This window comes from Schistocerca cancellata, chromosome 1 (assembly GCF_023864275.1).
Source record: "Schistocerca cancellata isolate TAMUIC-IGC-003103 chromosome 1, iqSchCanc2.1, whole genome shotgun sequence".
In the NCBI taxonomy this organism is placed as follows: Eukaryota; Metazoa; Arthropoda; class Insecta; order Orthoptera; family Acrididae; genus Schistocerca; species Schistocerca cancellata.
Genome location: NC_064626.1, coordinates 320,464,206 through 320,481,912, shown reverse-complemented (window position 1 = coordinate 320,481,912; position 17,707 = coordinate 320,464,206). Strand labels below are relative to the sequence as shown.

The 17,707-nt window shown below is 39.1% G+C and overlaps 1 protein-coding gene across 2 annotated transcripts in view; it reads right to left on the bottom strand.

Annotated features, from left to right (window-relative positions):
• The window catches only part of LOC126173067 (protein furry), a 1,238,628-nt gene that overhangs the window by 1,092,086 nt on the left and 128,835 nt on the right, over nt 1–17,707 (bottom strand). For both annotated transcript variants that reach the window (XM_049920928.1, XM_049920929.1), the window contains one exon: nt 12,998–13,296. In XM_049920928.1, the coding sequence (XP_049776885.1) occupies nt 12,998–13,296 (299 nt within the window). The remainder of the gene's footprint in view (nt 1–12,997; nt 13,297–17,707) is intronic.

The window sequence follows — 17,707 nt, the reverse complement described above, 5'->3', positions numbered from 1 at the left end:
CAATAAAACCAATTTTTTATGACTTAGCACAGCCAGAATTGTTACACAATTGTCTACACGGAAAGACGCAGAATCCTAATGAGAGCGTAAACAATTTGATTTGGAAAGTGATTCCTAAAAGGGTGTTTGTAAGCATAAAAACACTGCACTTTCGCATATATGATGCAATAGCAACCTACAACCAAGGGAACAGTGTGAAGTTCTGAAGGCATTGGGATTTATAGCTGGGGTGAACACTGTACGAGCACTAAGAAATATTGACAGAGAAAGGATAAGAGGAGCAGAAAAAAGAGAAAGGCATATGAAGTATGATGGAACAACAGGCCAGAAAAGAAGACAGAAGAGGAAGCTTTTGGAGGATGAAGAAGAAGACCCTGATAATCCATCCTATAGTGCAGGAATGTATTGAGAAACTTTGATAGCCATTTCCCATAAATTTGAATTTTTCGAATATAAGGAACATTTTCTCAAAATCCACTCAAGCTAGAGAGATGAAATTTTTATACAGCACTCCTAATGGTCAAACTTACATTGTAACACAGCCATTTGGCAGTATGTTCAGTAGTTTCATTTCAGTTTACTTATAAAGCAATTATTTGTAAAAAAATTTGGGTCATTAATAAAAAAATAATTGGAATGAAACTAGAAAAGATACTCCAAAATCCCTCTGTCATAACTGCAATACTAACCCACTCTATATGTAATAAAAATTCAAATTTTTCTATTTGGTAGTTTATTCATAAATGTTCCTCAAACTTAATGGTTTTAACATGGGCGGCATAGGCACCTCCGGCTCCCCTTAACAGTTGCGGTTCACAGTTTCTCGCCAAGTGCCACAAAACCACGTTGAAACTAATGGTTATCAAAGCAAATTACTTAAGAATACATCTGTGTTTCACAGAATTCGTGTCGATAGGCAATCAGTGGCTCATTTGCAACATATCCTTCTGAGTCGGAAACTAAATGGGTTGAACGTAGTAACTGAACCGTTCTTACAACGCCGATTGTCAGCAACTACGCAAGATCCAAAGCGAACAACTGTAACCACTTGCGACTGTCACTGTAACAACAATAATTAACATAATTACGGGCGTAAAACACTAATAGCACACGGAAATACATCCTCCAAGAGCGCCATACTAGGTCAGTATCTACTAGAACAGTATCTCATTAAAAGCCATTTTAAACGATCTTCGCCCAGTTGAATGACAATATTTCATCTCTCACGTCTCATACGCTTCAGAAAGCGAGAAGATATGGCCGTTAAACTCGCAAATCGGAGACAGACACTAGATATTGCCCTCCGAAATTTATTACTCAAATTTTCATGTCGGCTTTTATTGTGCAGAAACTCTGAGAGAGGACACATAAACCTGAAATATTTGGACTAGCGTTCAGCTTAAAGGAATGCGTCGTTTCATGTTTGGCACCGGTGAACATGCAGGCGACGCTTTTCAATTTCTTAAAGAACTTGCAGTGAGCTTGCATATTTCCTCAGTGCAGGTGCATCCATATTGCTAGTCCAAATTTAGAACAAACACGTTTGAATACGACAGGAATAAACCTTTCTCAACCGACAGAAGTACGGAAGCCAAGTTCCTGCTATCAGCATCACCAGTCATAATTATACACGAGAATATAAAATATGTGAACACCGCGAGAATATTCCTTAATAAATTACTGTGACAGTCAAATTTTTTTTCCAAAACTAATTGTGTTATGGGCAGAGTGCTTTTAGGAAAAAAAATTATAGTAGTGGAAAATGGAGAAGACTCCAAATGCATATTACATCCAACACAGTGATCAATTACAGTGAAACCAAGATGAACCTCGGAAATATGTGCTCGTTGTGCAGCATTCCAAAAAAAGAGGTGGGGTTATACACAAGGTGTCTCTCCTTAGAATCGTTAGGCGCATTTTCTCTTGTGTTTCGACAGATATTTGCGATTTTGTTTTTGCAACGTGAACAAATACTGCTCATCATGTCTTTCATGCGTCGCCCAGCATCGATGAAAAGCGTCGGTTTGTTTCCCGTTACATGCAAAATGCTTTCGGAAGTGGAATTTTACATGCCCATTCGACAGAGAGGTCCCAGATTAGTCTAATGAGATATTCATTTTAATGGTATCTATTAACACATTCCGGTCGTTGCCCGTAGAAACTACGAGCGCGCATTTATTGCCGTAACAGTCGGCGCTCGGAGATTCTCCGAGCGCCGCCTTCTCGATTATTATTTCAGGTTGCGGCGCATTATATCCGTGCAGTGTTGAGTGTTTCGGTCTTGTAGTACATCGGACGACCGCTAGATGGTGTTCCTGCATCCTCTAAGCGCTATGTCACTCAAAAAAGGCGCCAAAACAATTCCCGCGCATTCACTCTTGCAGTGTGCTTATGTAGTTGTCTTTATCGCAAACGTTTGTCGTAAAATGGGGGACAGTTTGACTGAAGAGGAAATTCTGAGGCTGCTGGAAGAATCTGGATCTGAAATTGACGATGATGGATTTCAAACTGAAAATAGTTCTTCTGATATAGATGGTAATTATAATGGTCAGTCATTGTGTTTACGAATCACAATTATAATCTCGGCAGTTTCACTGACTTATGTCATTTATTTCGAAGGTAACAACGAGTGGTCCGAAAATGAAAATGAGCCATCAGACGTATTAGAAGAGTGTGAAGCTCCCATTCAAAAAGGCAGAGGCAGAATACAACAACAGCAGTCCCAAAACAACGTTGTGGAATGGGTAAATGACGATGTCCTACAACAATTACCGCTCCTTGAAGGCGTAAGTAATGTCTTGGCACCTTTGAGCGCCGAAAGCACTGAATTTGACTGTTGGAGCGTCTTTATTGACGCAAATGTCATCAAAAATATAAAGACAGAAACAAACCGCTACGCTGCAGCAACAATTTCCAAATTGCGGATGCAAAATAAAATAACTTCCAGGTCGCTTTGGGCCAATTGGTCTGCTGTGAAGCTACATGAGATGTATCAGTTTTTTTGCTATAATTATTCACATGTGCCTTGTACACAAACCAAATATTACGGACTATTGGAGCAATGACCTAATGCTAGATTCCTCCTTACCTGCAAAAATCATGAAAAGAGACAGATTTAGGTCAATTTACTTTATGCTTCACGTAAATAACAACGACAATTATGTACGAAGGGGTCAACCAAACCATGATCCTATACACAAAATCCGACCTTTTTTTTGATAACTTTGTACTGAAAAGCAAGTACAGTTTTTCTCCTGGCGAGAATCTCACAGTTGATGAAGGTTTATGTCCATTCAGAGGGAGAATTCGATTTCGAGTATATATCAAGAACAAACCGAGCAGGTATGGTATAAAATTTTTCATTCTAAGTGATTCAGCAACAGGATATGTTTTGAACTGTGAAGTGTACACCGGTGCAGGTGAAAAAGACAACAGTGCAGATTCAGTGGTGCTACGTTTGTGCAACAGTTATCTACGTAAGGGTCATACATTGTACATGGACCGCTTTTATACTTCTGTAAAATTATTTGAAAAGTTGTTTGATGAGGGCACATCTGCTGTTGGCACAGTAATGAGAAACAGAAGAGGCCTACCACAGGAATTCAAACAGCATAAACTAAGAAGAGGTGAAATCGTATTCAAGAGAAAAAATTCCGTGCTAGCACTTCACTGGAAAGATACTAGGGATGTGTTTGCCCTTTCTACCAAACATAGAATGACAAGTAGTGTTACTAAGACAAAATCCAAGGCTGGAATGGTAGAAAAACTGAAGCCTGATCTCATACTTGATTATAATAAAAATAAAACTGGTGTTGATCATGGAGATCAGCTGGTGACCTACTATTATTTTCAATGACGAACAATGAAATGGTGGAAAAAGGTATTTTTTCATGTATTTATGATGTGCGTGGTCAATTCTTACATTCTGTACAAGAAACTTCGGCCTGTCTCTCACAAACGAACCAGCTTGTTTACTTTTATGGTGAACCTGGGAAAACAAATACTGGAGAAATCCGGCGAAGTTTTCAACGAAAATGAAAAGCAGGGTTCAGCAGCAAACAGGCTAACAGCAAGGCATTTCCCCACTCACGTCCCATCCACAACAAGCAAGAAATATGCATCAAGATATTGCATTGTTTGCTCTGAGAAGGGCGCACGGAGTACTGGCAAACGAGTGAGAAGGGAGACGAGATGGTGGTGTGAAGAATGTAATGTAGGATTGTGTCTACCTGACTGTTTCAAGCAATATCACACAAAGACAAATTTTACTCAATGAAAAGAGTTGTAAAAATTCAATGAAATAATTTTGTACATTTATTTTATAATAAATTCTGATTTTTTGCAATTTCAAACTTTTTTTCTACCTCTGAATCATCTAATTTTCAAAATATAATAATTCTGTAAATATATGATATCTTACAAAAAACTTTAAACAAATGTTTAGATATAGGATGATAACACACCATCAGTTAAAAGGTTTTGCTTTCCTTCATTACCTTTTGGTCAGGAGCCATGTAAAAAAAGGCGCAAAAGTCTATGACTTCTGAGGGATTGCAGTAGTATCTGTGGCCCGACTGCAATGTGTTAACAGGGGCAGTAAAACGTGAATACTTCAAGCAGCGGTAGCACCGCCTTGGCGCGCACTAAATGCTACCGCCACGCAGAAAACCGTGCTGCTCAGTCGCTTTAGCCGAATGGGGACGCAAAATCCCGATTTAAAAATCATTTTGTTTGAAACGGGAAACAAACCAAGGTATTTCGTTAACACTTGGCGTCGTGTGAAAGAGTTGATGAGCAAGATTTGATTGCGCTGACACCAGCTACACATAGCAAAAACTAAATTGCAAATATCTGCCGAAACATCAGAGCATTGCCCTTGACGACCCGTCGGAGAGACACCAGTTTATATAGGTATATACACTGAAGCACCTAAGAAACTGATATAGGCATGTATATTCAAATAAGAGAGATATGAAAACAGCCAGAATACGGCGCTGACGTCGGCAACGCCTATATAAGACAAGCGTCTGGCGCAGTTTTTAGATCCGTTACTGCTGCTACAATGGCAGGTTATCTAGATTTAAGTGAGTTTGAACATGGTGTTATAGTCGGCGCACAAGCAATGGGACACAGCATCTTCGAGGTAGTGATGAAGTAGGAATTTTCCCGTATGACCATTCCACCAGTGTGTCGTGAATATCAAGAATCTGGTAAAACATCAAATCTCCGACATCGGTGCGGCCGGTAAAAAAGATGCTGCAAGAACGGGGCCAACGATGACTGAAGAGAATCGTTCAACTGACGGAAGTGTAACTCTTGCGTAAATTTCTGCACTCTTCTATGCTGGGCTATCAACAAGTGTCAGCGTGCGAACCATTCAACGAAACATCATCGATTCGAATTCGGGCTTTCGGAGCCGAAGCCCACTCCTGTACCCTTGATGACAGTACGACACAAAGCTTTATACCTCGCCTGGTCCCGTCAACACCAACGTTGGGCTGTTGATGACTGGAAACATGTTGCCTGGTCGGACGAGTCTCGTTTTATATTGTATCGAGCAGATGGACGTGTACAGGTATGGAGACAACCTCATGAATCCACGGACCCTGCATGTCAGCAAGGTACTGTTCAAACTGGTGGAGGCTCTGTAATGGTGTGGGGCGTGTGCAGTGGGAGTGATACGAGACCCCTGATACGTCAAGATACGACAGACAGGTGACACTTACGTAAGCATCCTGTCTAATCACCTGCATCTATTCATGTCCATTGTGCATTCTGACAGATTTGGGCATTTCCAGCATGACAATGCAATACCCCACATGTCCAGAATTGCTACAGAGTGGCTCCAGGAACACTCTTCTGAGATTACACACTTCCGCTGACCACCAGATTCCCTAGGCATGAACATTATTGACCATAGCTGGGATGCCTTGCAACGTGCTGTTCTGAAGAGATCTCCACCCCCTCGTACTCTTACGGATTTATGGGAAGCCCTGCAGAATACATAGTGTCAATTCCCTCCAGCATTATTTCAGACATTAGTCGAGGCCATGCCATGTCGTATTGGGGTACTTTAAGTGCTCGCGGGAGCCCTACACAATATTTGGCAGGTGTACCAATTTCTTTGGCTCTTCATTATATATGTGGGTAACTGCACGTTTTGCACCTCTATTTCACCTAACTGTTAATGAAACATTCACTATAACACAATCAGAAAGAGAACCTGGAAGTGATATTGATGGCATTGCTTTATCACAATAGTGTTGTTCATTTTGAGTACAGTCACAGAGTCAAATGGAGAAGAACCTGTTTTCTTTCAGAAGAAGGCATCTCAACTGTAGTCCACACATTCATATTAGACAATCCTTCACAACTGAGAATATAAGTATTGTGCTCCATTGATTTGTCACCAGCGGACTTCATTCAAAAACTCAATCGAAATCGACATAAACAGAGTTTTTTAAGCAACAGCTGATGCATAACATATCTGCTATCCTGCAAGGGACATCCTTAAAATCATTCCATCAGTGGAAAGACCACTGGAGGCAGTTAAAGTTAGGAATGGCACTACGGTGTATCAGCCATTTAACAGTTATGAAACTTCTTAGAGTTTTATAAAACTGTGCCTCAACACTCTAACTGTTAAATCTGTTAAAGAAATTTTTCTTTATCTATGTCATTCTACTATTTGCAGTGAACCTTTCTATGAAAATGCCTCAGAAAAGTGTTAAATGTAAGAGTACAGGCAGTTAGTACAGCCCATGTTCATGTGATACTCATAAGACAATGGAGTTAAAATTGCATTGTGCTAGCAAGTTTGGTCTTCTCATTTTTTATTAATGAATTTCCTCCAACAATCCTAGCCTCTTTCCCCTCTTCAACTGCCTAAAAGTTCAGTTCCACCACTTTATTTTTTTCCAGTTAACACCATAATGATTTACGCACAATTTTATCTCAACCGAACAGCAAGATGATCCCAATGGCCATCAAGTTCTGAACTCACATTGTTTTTCAGATTCTTTTTCCCTTTCTTGCTTTAGTCATTTCATTAAAATCCTTTGTGAACATTAATAATGAAAATTAATGTGAGTTTTCATTTATATAGTTAACATGTGATCTTTATTTCCAATAATATACGATATACCACGACGAAGACAATAGGAAAAATATCAAACATTTTCCATGTGAGTTATGTTATGCAATTTTTCATAAATGTTTTTATAAAACTTATACTGCTATTGTTAGTATTATTATTACAATTATTATAATTAGTTCATAAATTTCTTTTCAGTGTCAGTATTTTTTATGTTTTGTGCTTATTTAGCTTATTTTTTAACCTAGTTGTCTTGGATAAATTATGGTTCAGATATTACTTCAAACAATTTTTGTTGTTGATGTGAAGTAACTACTGTGACATGGTCTTACTAGACACATCAAATGGCATCAGCTTGTTCCAGTAGTTTATCACACAAATAAAGAAATCACTTTTACATATCTTTTTTTTAGCAACTAAAAGGACCACGGTTTTGATAAATTATTCAGACTCTATGACGGAAAGAAAGATTTGTATGAAATTTTTACTGGAACTGAAAAAGGAAGAAAAGTTCTTTCTGGATAAAGGATGGACTACTTTTCTGAGACAACTTATTCTGATATTTTTGAGCTGATAAAAAAGGGATAAGAGTTATCTAATGTTTCTATGGTTGGTGCAGGTAAAAAACTTACATACAAGGGAAAAACATTATGGAGACTGCCTCCAATAGTATCATGAGTGTGTTCCTGGTGTAATACAATATCACTCCCCAGGCCATAACTCAAATGTAAGTCCAGTGTGCCTAGCATGTAGACTGGTTGTTTGCAAGCTCCCAACTGCCCTCCTCCTAACCGACACACAGCCATCACTGGCACTGAGACAGAATCAGCTTTCATCAGAAAACACAAAAGAATTTCCACCCTGCCCTCTAATTATCTCTTGCTCGACACCACTTAAGTCGCAAATGGTGGTGCTTTGGGGTAGTGGAATGCACATTACAGGGTGTTGGGCTCAGACCCGTCTCAGAAGAAACCGATTCGCAACCACTTGATGTGTCACTGTGGTGCCAACCACTGCTCAAATTGCTGCTGCAGATGTAGTATTATGTGCCAGAGCCATACATCAGAGCAACGGTCTTCCCTCTCGGCAATGCCGTGTGGCTCTCCAGAGCTCAGCCTTCTTGAGGCTGTACATTCTCCTGGCTGTCATTGCCAGCAGTCACATACAGCGGCTACATTCCTGCCAAGTCTTCCTGGAATATCGCGGAAGGAACATCCAGCTTCTCAAAGACCTATTACACGATCTCGTTCAAACTCGGTGAGGTGTTTATAACGGAGTCTTCATTGCCTTAAAGGCATTCTTGACTAACGTCAAATCACCTTGACCAATCCCAAGGGTAACTAATGCTCACGACTGTTTCAGCGCTATTTAAAGCAAACTCGATTTACACCGTCATAGTGGCATTACTAGGGCCACTCTTATGCGACTGGTACAAAATTTGTGTAGATGTCACCTTTCAGAAGTATAAACATACTTACCAACTTCCATTCATGTTGCACAACTCCTTCTTGGTGCTGTGTTGTTTTCCAAGTATATATACATCCTTACTAAGTGATGAAACACACACACACACACACACACACACACACACACACACACACACACACACACACACACACACACTCTCTCTCTCTCTCTCTCTCTCTCTCTCTCTCTCTCTCTCTCTCTTTACTTCGGGCCTTGGGCCACTGGTTACACTTGTGTTTATCATGTTAGTAATTGAAGCCTATAAAATGACAGAAATAAAAGACAGTATGGTTGTCCTCAAGCAAAAGTACCTACAATTCACTACAGAGAAGAAAAATTTATGCAACTCAACTGGTCCAAATCACAACAACTTCTAAAAATCAAATTTTGTTTTACAAGTAATGAATTGTAAATTAAGAATAGTAATATGTATAGTAAACATGCAGTGTTCAGACATGCTTATGTCACTGATGCAGTTCTGTTCTTTCTTTGTTATGTACTCTAAGACATGCTTCCCATTCTGCATCCCATCTGTTACTGATTCAGTCTCCATTCTATCCTTTTTGTTTTCCAGAATTTTGAAGTCTTCAGCAGTGACATGTTTATCCACATTATGTAGAAACACACATGATAATACAACAGAAACTATTCTACTTGTGAACAATATTAGTTCTCATTGGAACATTAAAAAACACACAGCAGGTGCCTGGTTCAATGACACCTACTGACTGTTGTTCATTGACAACAAAGGCTGGAATTTGCATGCCAATACCACTACTAGCCATCCATTTTCAAATGAATCACATTTTATGTTGCATTGGACAGATGGCTATTGGCAGGTACAGCCCTGCAACATTTGTTGGAAGAGTCCAGACCAGAGGAGGGAGCATTATGATCTGTGGAACATTTTTGAGGCTTTCCCTAGGAAATGATCTCATCATTCTGGAAGGTACCAGATGATATAGATTACAACCAAAATATGTTTGCTGGAGATTTACTTGGATTGAATAAAGAGACTGAATCTCTATCAGGTAAATCTGTAGCACATTTGTGAGAAACAGACTACAATCACTCCCAACGTTTACAGACCATTCAAAATGAGTGTCATTTGTATCATGAGAAAAAATTTTAACAATTTGATAATGTCATCAGTCAACAACAATGAAGGGAAAATGTGTTCTTTAGATGTACCTGGAGGCACTGGCATTACATTTTTAATTAACGTAATATTCACAAAAGTCAGATCTGGCTGAAAAATTGCCCTTGCTGTGGCATCGTCTGACACTGCTGCCACACTTTCAGAAGGCAGGCAAACTCCTCATTCTACATTCAAACTTCCCCTGAAATGTTGTAGTTATGACACCTACAGCATCTATAATGTTTCTAAGCAAAGTAATCCTGGTAAACTGATACAGGATTGCACTTTAGTTGCATGGGATCAGGTTTTGATGTCCCATAAAATATTCATCAAAGCGATAGACAGAACACTGCAAGGTTTGCGTAACAACAACATCCCTTTGAATGGCTGCAACATTTTGTTCTCTGGAAACTTCTGTCAAATCTTACCATTAATCTGAAGAGGGATAAGGGCGGTTGAAGTCAAGTCATCTTTGCAAAGATTGTACCCATAGCTGTATATTATAAGACTCGAACTTAAAACTAATATGAGAGTTCTGCCTTTTGGACAAGATGATATACATTTTGCTAGTAGCTTGCCCAAAATAAGAAATGGCAAATTTCAAGCAACAAATGGTAAAATAAATATTAAGAACATCTGTTGTGGTACTAAAAAAAGTGGAATTCATTGAAAAAGTATACCCAGATATTCGTAACATGTCAACTAAGACACTTGATTGGTTTCGGGAAAGGGTGATATTGTCACCTACAAATGAGGTTTCAGGAAAGGGCTATATTGTCACTTATAAATGAACCAGTCAGTAAAGTATATGACTTCATTCTGCCAAGTCTGAGGTTCCATCACAAACTTATTACTGTGCTGACACAATCTGAAATAGAGAGTAACCAGTGGTTTACCCTCCTGAACTTTTACAAGGATTATTTTTAAAGTAAGAATTGTTTTTAACGGAGTAAGAGAAATTTGCATATTGTAGTCTGTCATACAATTTACATTCATAATGCACATTTTTTCGCTCTTCAACTTAGTCATCGTGAACATTTAAACAGTTGTCAATTCATGACAACAGCTTTTGGGTTCCTACATCAAACAACTGTACCACCTGACTGTCAAACCAGTTAGCAACAGTTTCTTTCAACATGTCGTCATTTTCCAAGCACTTTCCACCAAGAAATTCCTTCAGTTCTGGAAACAGATGAAAGTCTGATGGTGCTACTCAGTGCTGCATGGTAGATGAACCATTGACTCTCAATCAAACTTGTCTATAATCTTTGTTCTTGCCACAACGGAAGGCCGAGCATTGTCATGAAGCAGAGTGATGTCACCAGAGAGCAGTCCCTGTTGGCAATATTGAATAACACACCTAAGCTTTAATAGTGTTTCACAGTACCTCTCAGCTTTTATTGTCATCCCTCTTGGAAAAAAATCTAACAGAAGAATGCCTCTCCAACCCCAAAAAACCATGGTCATGATCTTCTGTGTTGAAGGATCTTGTCTGAATTTTCATGGTTTCATTGGGGAGTTTGAATGATGCCACTCACTGGATTATTGTTTATTCTCTGAAGCATAGTATAGAATCCACATTTCATCACCGGTCACAATGTGACTCAAGAATTTGTCACCATTTTTGTCAGTAACAGTGATAAACTACTAATCTTGAAACCTGTGGAAATTTCTGAAGCAGCTCGTCAATAGTGATGTGTCCATTTTGGCGAAATGCATCATCAACATTTTGTGTCAGGTCATCAATCATAACAGTAGGTCATCCAGAATGTTCTTTGCCAGAACATTTGTCCTTTATTCATTAAACAGCTTACACTATTTACACCACACATTTCCACCATTCATTACACCCACACTATAAACTTCAACAACCTGCCAGTGAATATTTGCGGGACGAACTTTTTCAGTGTTTAAGAACTGAGCATCAAGTGCACTTCACAGTTGGTAGGATTACTCATTGACATGGTGACAAATGAAGCAGTATAACCATACAACCAACACTGGCAGAGACATGAAATGTATTTTTGGCATAGTGAGAGACTGGCCAAAATTAGTCGACCACAAATGGACATCATGTGACAAGATGCGTAGACATGGTGTGCTGTCGGATTTTGCTTTAAATATGACCCTCTTAGGTTCTCCGATGCCACCTGGAACTTTACTGCATAAATTAATACTAAAACCAGGTGCATGCACCTACTGATCTATTTTACCAAAAAATTAAAAGCCACCCTTATCTGCACTGAAACAAGTAATCTCTAACATTTTCTGGTCGCCTGCACAATACTAACTGACCTTGGAACCAAACAAACTGTTCTGATACCAAGAATGCCAATGATGCCCACACTTACTTTTGGTATGACAGTTAACAAAGCATAGGGCAGGACACTGAAATGTTGCTGGAAATGACCAAAGCGTGCATTGTTTTTCACATGGCCAGTTGTACATAACCCTGTCACAAATGACATCAGAATGTAATGTGTTCATTTTTCCACCCAACACTGAAGAGGTTATCAATGTAGTATACAAAAGAATATTTTAAACATACATAAATTACCTGCTAGGCCACAGTTAAAGGCTTCTTCTGGGGGCTAAGTGCAACAAATTTTGTTCAACTTTCTATACAAATATGATAACTACTGGAATTTGCAGTTGATATTCAGTGACACAACATTGTTCTCCAAGTTCTGATCATTACTCTACTCAGTGGCCTGCAAACTAAATTACCACTATATCAGACAAGTTGACTAGTTGTAGATACTCAGAGCCACCCATGCGAAGCCATAGGTTGCTAGTACGATATAATCTGCTGACTTGTATTCTTAATTTCTCTGAACATTGATGCTGTGGTAATATCAGTTTGACGCTTGTGTCAACTCAGACACCAATTACATAATAGAGTAATATCATATAAAGTGCAGATAATATACTTACTCTGTTTTATTAGCCTAAATGTCCAGTCTGCAAACATATCCTCGGTAATGGTTCTTGTACAAAGAAAATTTAGAACTATTATACATATTACTGCTTGGATTTTTCAGGTGACTTTTTCATGGGTTAAAAAATAAAAACAAACTTGTGGCTTGTTTTCAGAAGTCCACCCAAGCTGTTGATTACTTATCGTGCACAATATTTCAATAACTAAGAAGAAAGAAAATGACTAGATATGTTACAGGATCATTGCGTGCAAAATGGAATCACATACTCTGCTAGAAGCCCAAAAACAAATCATAAAACTGACTCGCCAAAATTTGGGTCACTTTTTCAACAATAATTCTGTTTAAATTAATGCAACATACCTTGTCGTCACTGGAGGCCAGCAGCAAATCCAGCCAGGGATAGAAGATTCCATCTTCAGAGAGGCCAGCGGGATTGAAGCATGGGCCACAACACAGAAGTGCACTCATAGCTTGAAGGGCTGACAGCTGCAGCTCTGAGCATGGCTTCTCCTCTGCTGTGCTGGATGAGGATCCTGCACTTACATCTTGAGACTGCCCTGGAGATGCTAGTGGCCGACCAAAATGCCCACTCCAGCCAGAAAAAAGATTGAACAGATTTTGCCGGAGATCCCTCTTGAGCAGAGTCTGGCATGTCTCCACTGCATAAAGAGAAGCCAAAGATTACCAACAGACTTAGGATACAAACAACTGGACAAGATCTTATTGTCAATCTAATCTTTACTCTGACAGTATTACTTTTTCTTTGTTTCAGATTCTTAATGACACTTCTGTACTGTTGCTTTAAAACTATACAGGATACTTATAATTAAAGTAAAAATTTCAAACCACTGTAGAAATAACACCACTGGTCAGAATGATGTCAAATTGCAATGGAATATTATTAGAGAAGGGGAAAAACATATGGCAGAAGAAAAATAAATAGTTACAAAATGTAGCAATAGATGGCGCTGTAAGCATCACAATTTAATAGTGGTCAACCACAAATCACAAATGAATCATACAACAATGTCTAAGGTGTATGTTTGATGATAAACAAACCATACTACTTAGTGTGCATGGGTGTACAGGAGTGATACTGTTAGTTACACAAGCCCATACACCACAGCAATGTCATACACCACAGCAAGGTCATGTCACATTGGATGGGAAAAATCTGTTTTTAATTGTCCTGAGGCCAAAAACCACATAAAAAGTATCAATCAAAATCAAATTGGATTATTAATTTCCATGTGACTGGTGCAAAACATGTTCATTATGCTGTTCACCATTTTCTGCAACAAGTTGAAATTGAGAAACAGCATGTTCCACAACTGATCAAAGTGTTTCCAGGGTCATGTTCAGAATATGCTGCGCAATGTGTGCCTTCAATGCAGCTAAATTTGCAATCGGAACATTGAACACATCATCTTCTAGATACCCCGACAGCTAGAAGTCACACAGATTAAGATCAGGTGATTGGGACGGCAAGGCTGTAGGGAAATGGCGGCTGGTAATTCTAGCATTTCAAAATGGCACTTCAGCAGCTGCTTAACTGGATTTGCAATGTGCGGAGGTGCACCATCTTGCATAAAAATTATCCCATTCACACAGCCACACTTTTGGAGAGCTGGAATGACACAGTTGCACAAAAGACACTCATAGAACTTACCGGTGACGGTACATGTAACAGGACAGGAAGCACATGTCTCTTGGAAAAAAAAAGCCCGATGATAAAAGATACCGTATACCCACATCACACAGTGACCTTTTTACAATGAAGTGGTACTGGTTGATTTGCATGTGGATTTTCCATTGCTCATATTTGACAATTCTGTGTACTGACATATCCTGTCAGATGGAAGTGGGCTCTGTCTGTCCACAAAATCTTCCACGGCATGGCCAATCATTGTCCACTTCCATGCGAGCAAGAAATTCTAAAGCAAAGGTCTCTCTTGCTGGCAGGTCAACAGGAAGCAACTTGTGCACATGGGTAATTCTGAATGGATAGCAAAGAAGGATGTTTTGTAGGATTTTACGCACCATGCTCACAGGTATGCCCAAGTGCACTACACGTTTGCGCACCACTACTCATATCCTCCTGCACTGCTGTGGCCACTGCTTCCACTGACACCGAATCAATTCGTTTCCTCCCTCTGACAGGTTGCACACCAAAAGAACCTGTCAATTCAAATTTCCAAATCATTTTCCACAGACCCAAGGCAGTCATAGGACCAACACCTTTTCTTCAAACACTTCAGTGTCCGGAACATCTGCAGAGCGACTTGTGCATTATTCTTGTAATACAGCTTTACAAGCATAGTACGATCCTGCATTGAGACAGTCATCGCGAATCTTGCAGACGTGAAAGGAGGAAAAGCTGTGTACTGGGAGTGTTTTTACCAACTTCAATGGGTCGTGCGCATGACAGGTGTTTTCATTTATGTATTCTGATACATACACAGCCATCTATTGATCAATTTTCACACTATTTATTTTTTCTGCCATACGTTTACTAGCCCTTCTCCGATAATATTCTGTTGCAATCTGACGTCATTCTGACAAGTGGTGTTATTTCTACAGCATTTTGAAAGTTTACTTTAATTATAATCACCCTGTATATAACAAGAGACAGAAATATCCATGGACTTCACATTAGTAATAAACCCACATTTCTCTACTTCATGTGACCCCTTAGAGCTGCCTTCAACAGCACTTTTTTATTCTTCTCTAGTTGACACAGAACAGATCAAGTTGTAGTTTAGGCAACAATGTTAAACACAGAGTGTGTCAAGAGTTGATAAAAGAAAAAGAAAATTAAAAAAAAATGAAAATGATGAAAGGTGTCCTTGAAGATGATGATCATGTGACCATAAGCTTGTCCACATGAGTATTCTGATTTTTGATAAATGATTTGAATATGTGAAAAATTTCTGAGAACTGTGTCTCTGATTACTTAGCAGACTAACAGAGGCAGGAATGATTTTTTTGAAATAAAGATGTTTCTATTGAAACATCTGTCAGAGATTTAAATCAGACATGAAATCACAGTACAGCTGGAAAAAAATTTCTCACAATCTATAAATCATTTTAATGAATTTAGTCACTTAGACAAAAAACCCATCAACAGTTGCTCAGGGTTAGATCATAAAGTTTCTGTGAGTGTATCTGTGCATGCCAGAAATTTTATACCCCAAGTCCGTGCAAATGCAGTTTGGATGTATTATCTCAGCCTTCCTATTATTCAGGCATGAACCTACCAGACTTCAACTTATTTTCCAAACTGGACAAAACCTTCCTTGGAAGAGCTGTCTGATCCCATTACCTAAGCCTTTCAAAAGTAATGAATATATTGTTCCTTGAATCAAATAACAAAATATTCCAGAAGTTGGAATTAAGTTATTGACAATGAGGGTGACTATACTGAAGGATTGAGAGTATCTCACACATATTGATGCCTAACATCATTGCAGTTCAAAGCACAGAAGTGCAGTGAGTTGAGCAGTTGCCTGGCTTGAGCTAATATGAACAAACCAATTTTTGCGAGGTATTTGGGATGAAGTATGAGTACAAATTCTGTAATTGGCAATTTAGGGCAGTTGTATGCATGAACAACACAAAATTAGCATTACAAAAATAAGCTTTCAGCGAGCTACGGGTATGATTAAAGTATGATGGCAATCTGAAAAGTAATGCCTCCAAATATTTTATGTGAAAACTCTCAAAAGCTTTCTGAATAAAACAAAAGTTATTAACATACTACAACTTTATTCTTCATGTCTAAATATTTATTTCTCATCAGTCGTTGTTAGAGTCACTGTAGAGTGTTTGACTTTGTTGACTAAGATGTTCTTTAAGTTTTGGAAGCAGCTGAAAATTGGCTGTGGCCAAGTTGGGACTGTATGGAGGATGAGCGATGATACTGGACACAAGGCTTCACACTGTTGCAGATGTCGCAGTGCTCAGGTATGGTCTCTCATTGTCATGCTGAAGGAGACTATTCTCCATGTGTGGATGAACTCTTGAAATTCTACAGCAAGCTGTTTCTCATGCACCAACAAAATTACATTACATATCACCATGTTACGTGGTAGTGTTTGGAGCCCTATAGCAGCAGAAGGCTGCAAATATGCCGACATAAAGAATAAAGGTCTAGACTGTTCATAACATTTGTTTTAATCAAAAACCTCAAACTCATTGTTGTATGAAATATTTTTTATACTGTGCAGTTCTTTGAAGGTACTGTGATTTTGCACAGGCAATGGAGCTCTTAACTGATTTGATGTGGCCTACTGAGATTTCCTCTTCTGTGCCAATCTCTTCACCCCAATCCCTGTATACTGTTACAACTTTTGCCCCCCTGCAAGTTATTCTATGAAGTTTTAATACATGTCCCATTGTCTTGTCTCTTTTTCTAGCCAGTGTTTAACACATATTCCTCTCCTCACTGATTCTGCGGTCTTATTGACCAACAAAATTTTAGCATCCTTCTGTTAATGTCATTTCAAATACATTCTTTTCTTTTCTGGTTGTAATTCAGATGATGATTCACTTCCACACAACACTATGCACCATAAATATATTCTTACGAATTTATTTATCAAATTAAGCTTTAACTCAAAGGAAACCACCTAATGCTTTATGATGCCATAGTACACATTATACACAGTCCAGTCACATTAATGTGACCAACCGAACAGGGTAACACAGCGCTTAGTACACTGGACTCGCATTCGGGAGGACGACAGTTCAAACCCACATCCCGACTTCCTGATTTAGGCTTAAGGCAAATGCTGGGATGGTTCCTTCAAAAGCGAATGGCCACTTTCCTTCTCTGTCAATGGGACATTAAACACTAATCTCCTCCATTAATGCAACCAAGACCTATGTTCGATATCAACGCGCAATAACAACTCACAGATGGGAGGTGGCAGCACTAGCAGAGGAGGGTGCATAAAACTTATCAGGTAAACTGCAGTGACAGGAGTGAGTGACAGCTGCATAGATGTGTAGAGGCAAACAGATGTGCAACTGCTGAGCCACTGACCAATTCAGATGAACCAAGGTGTTACC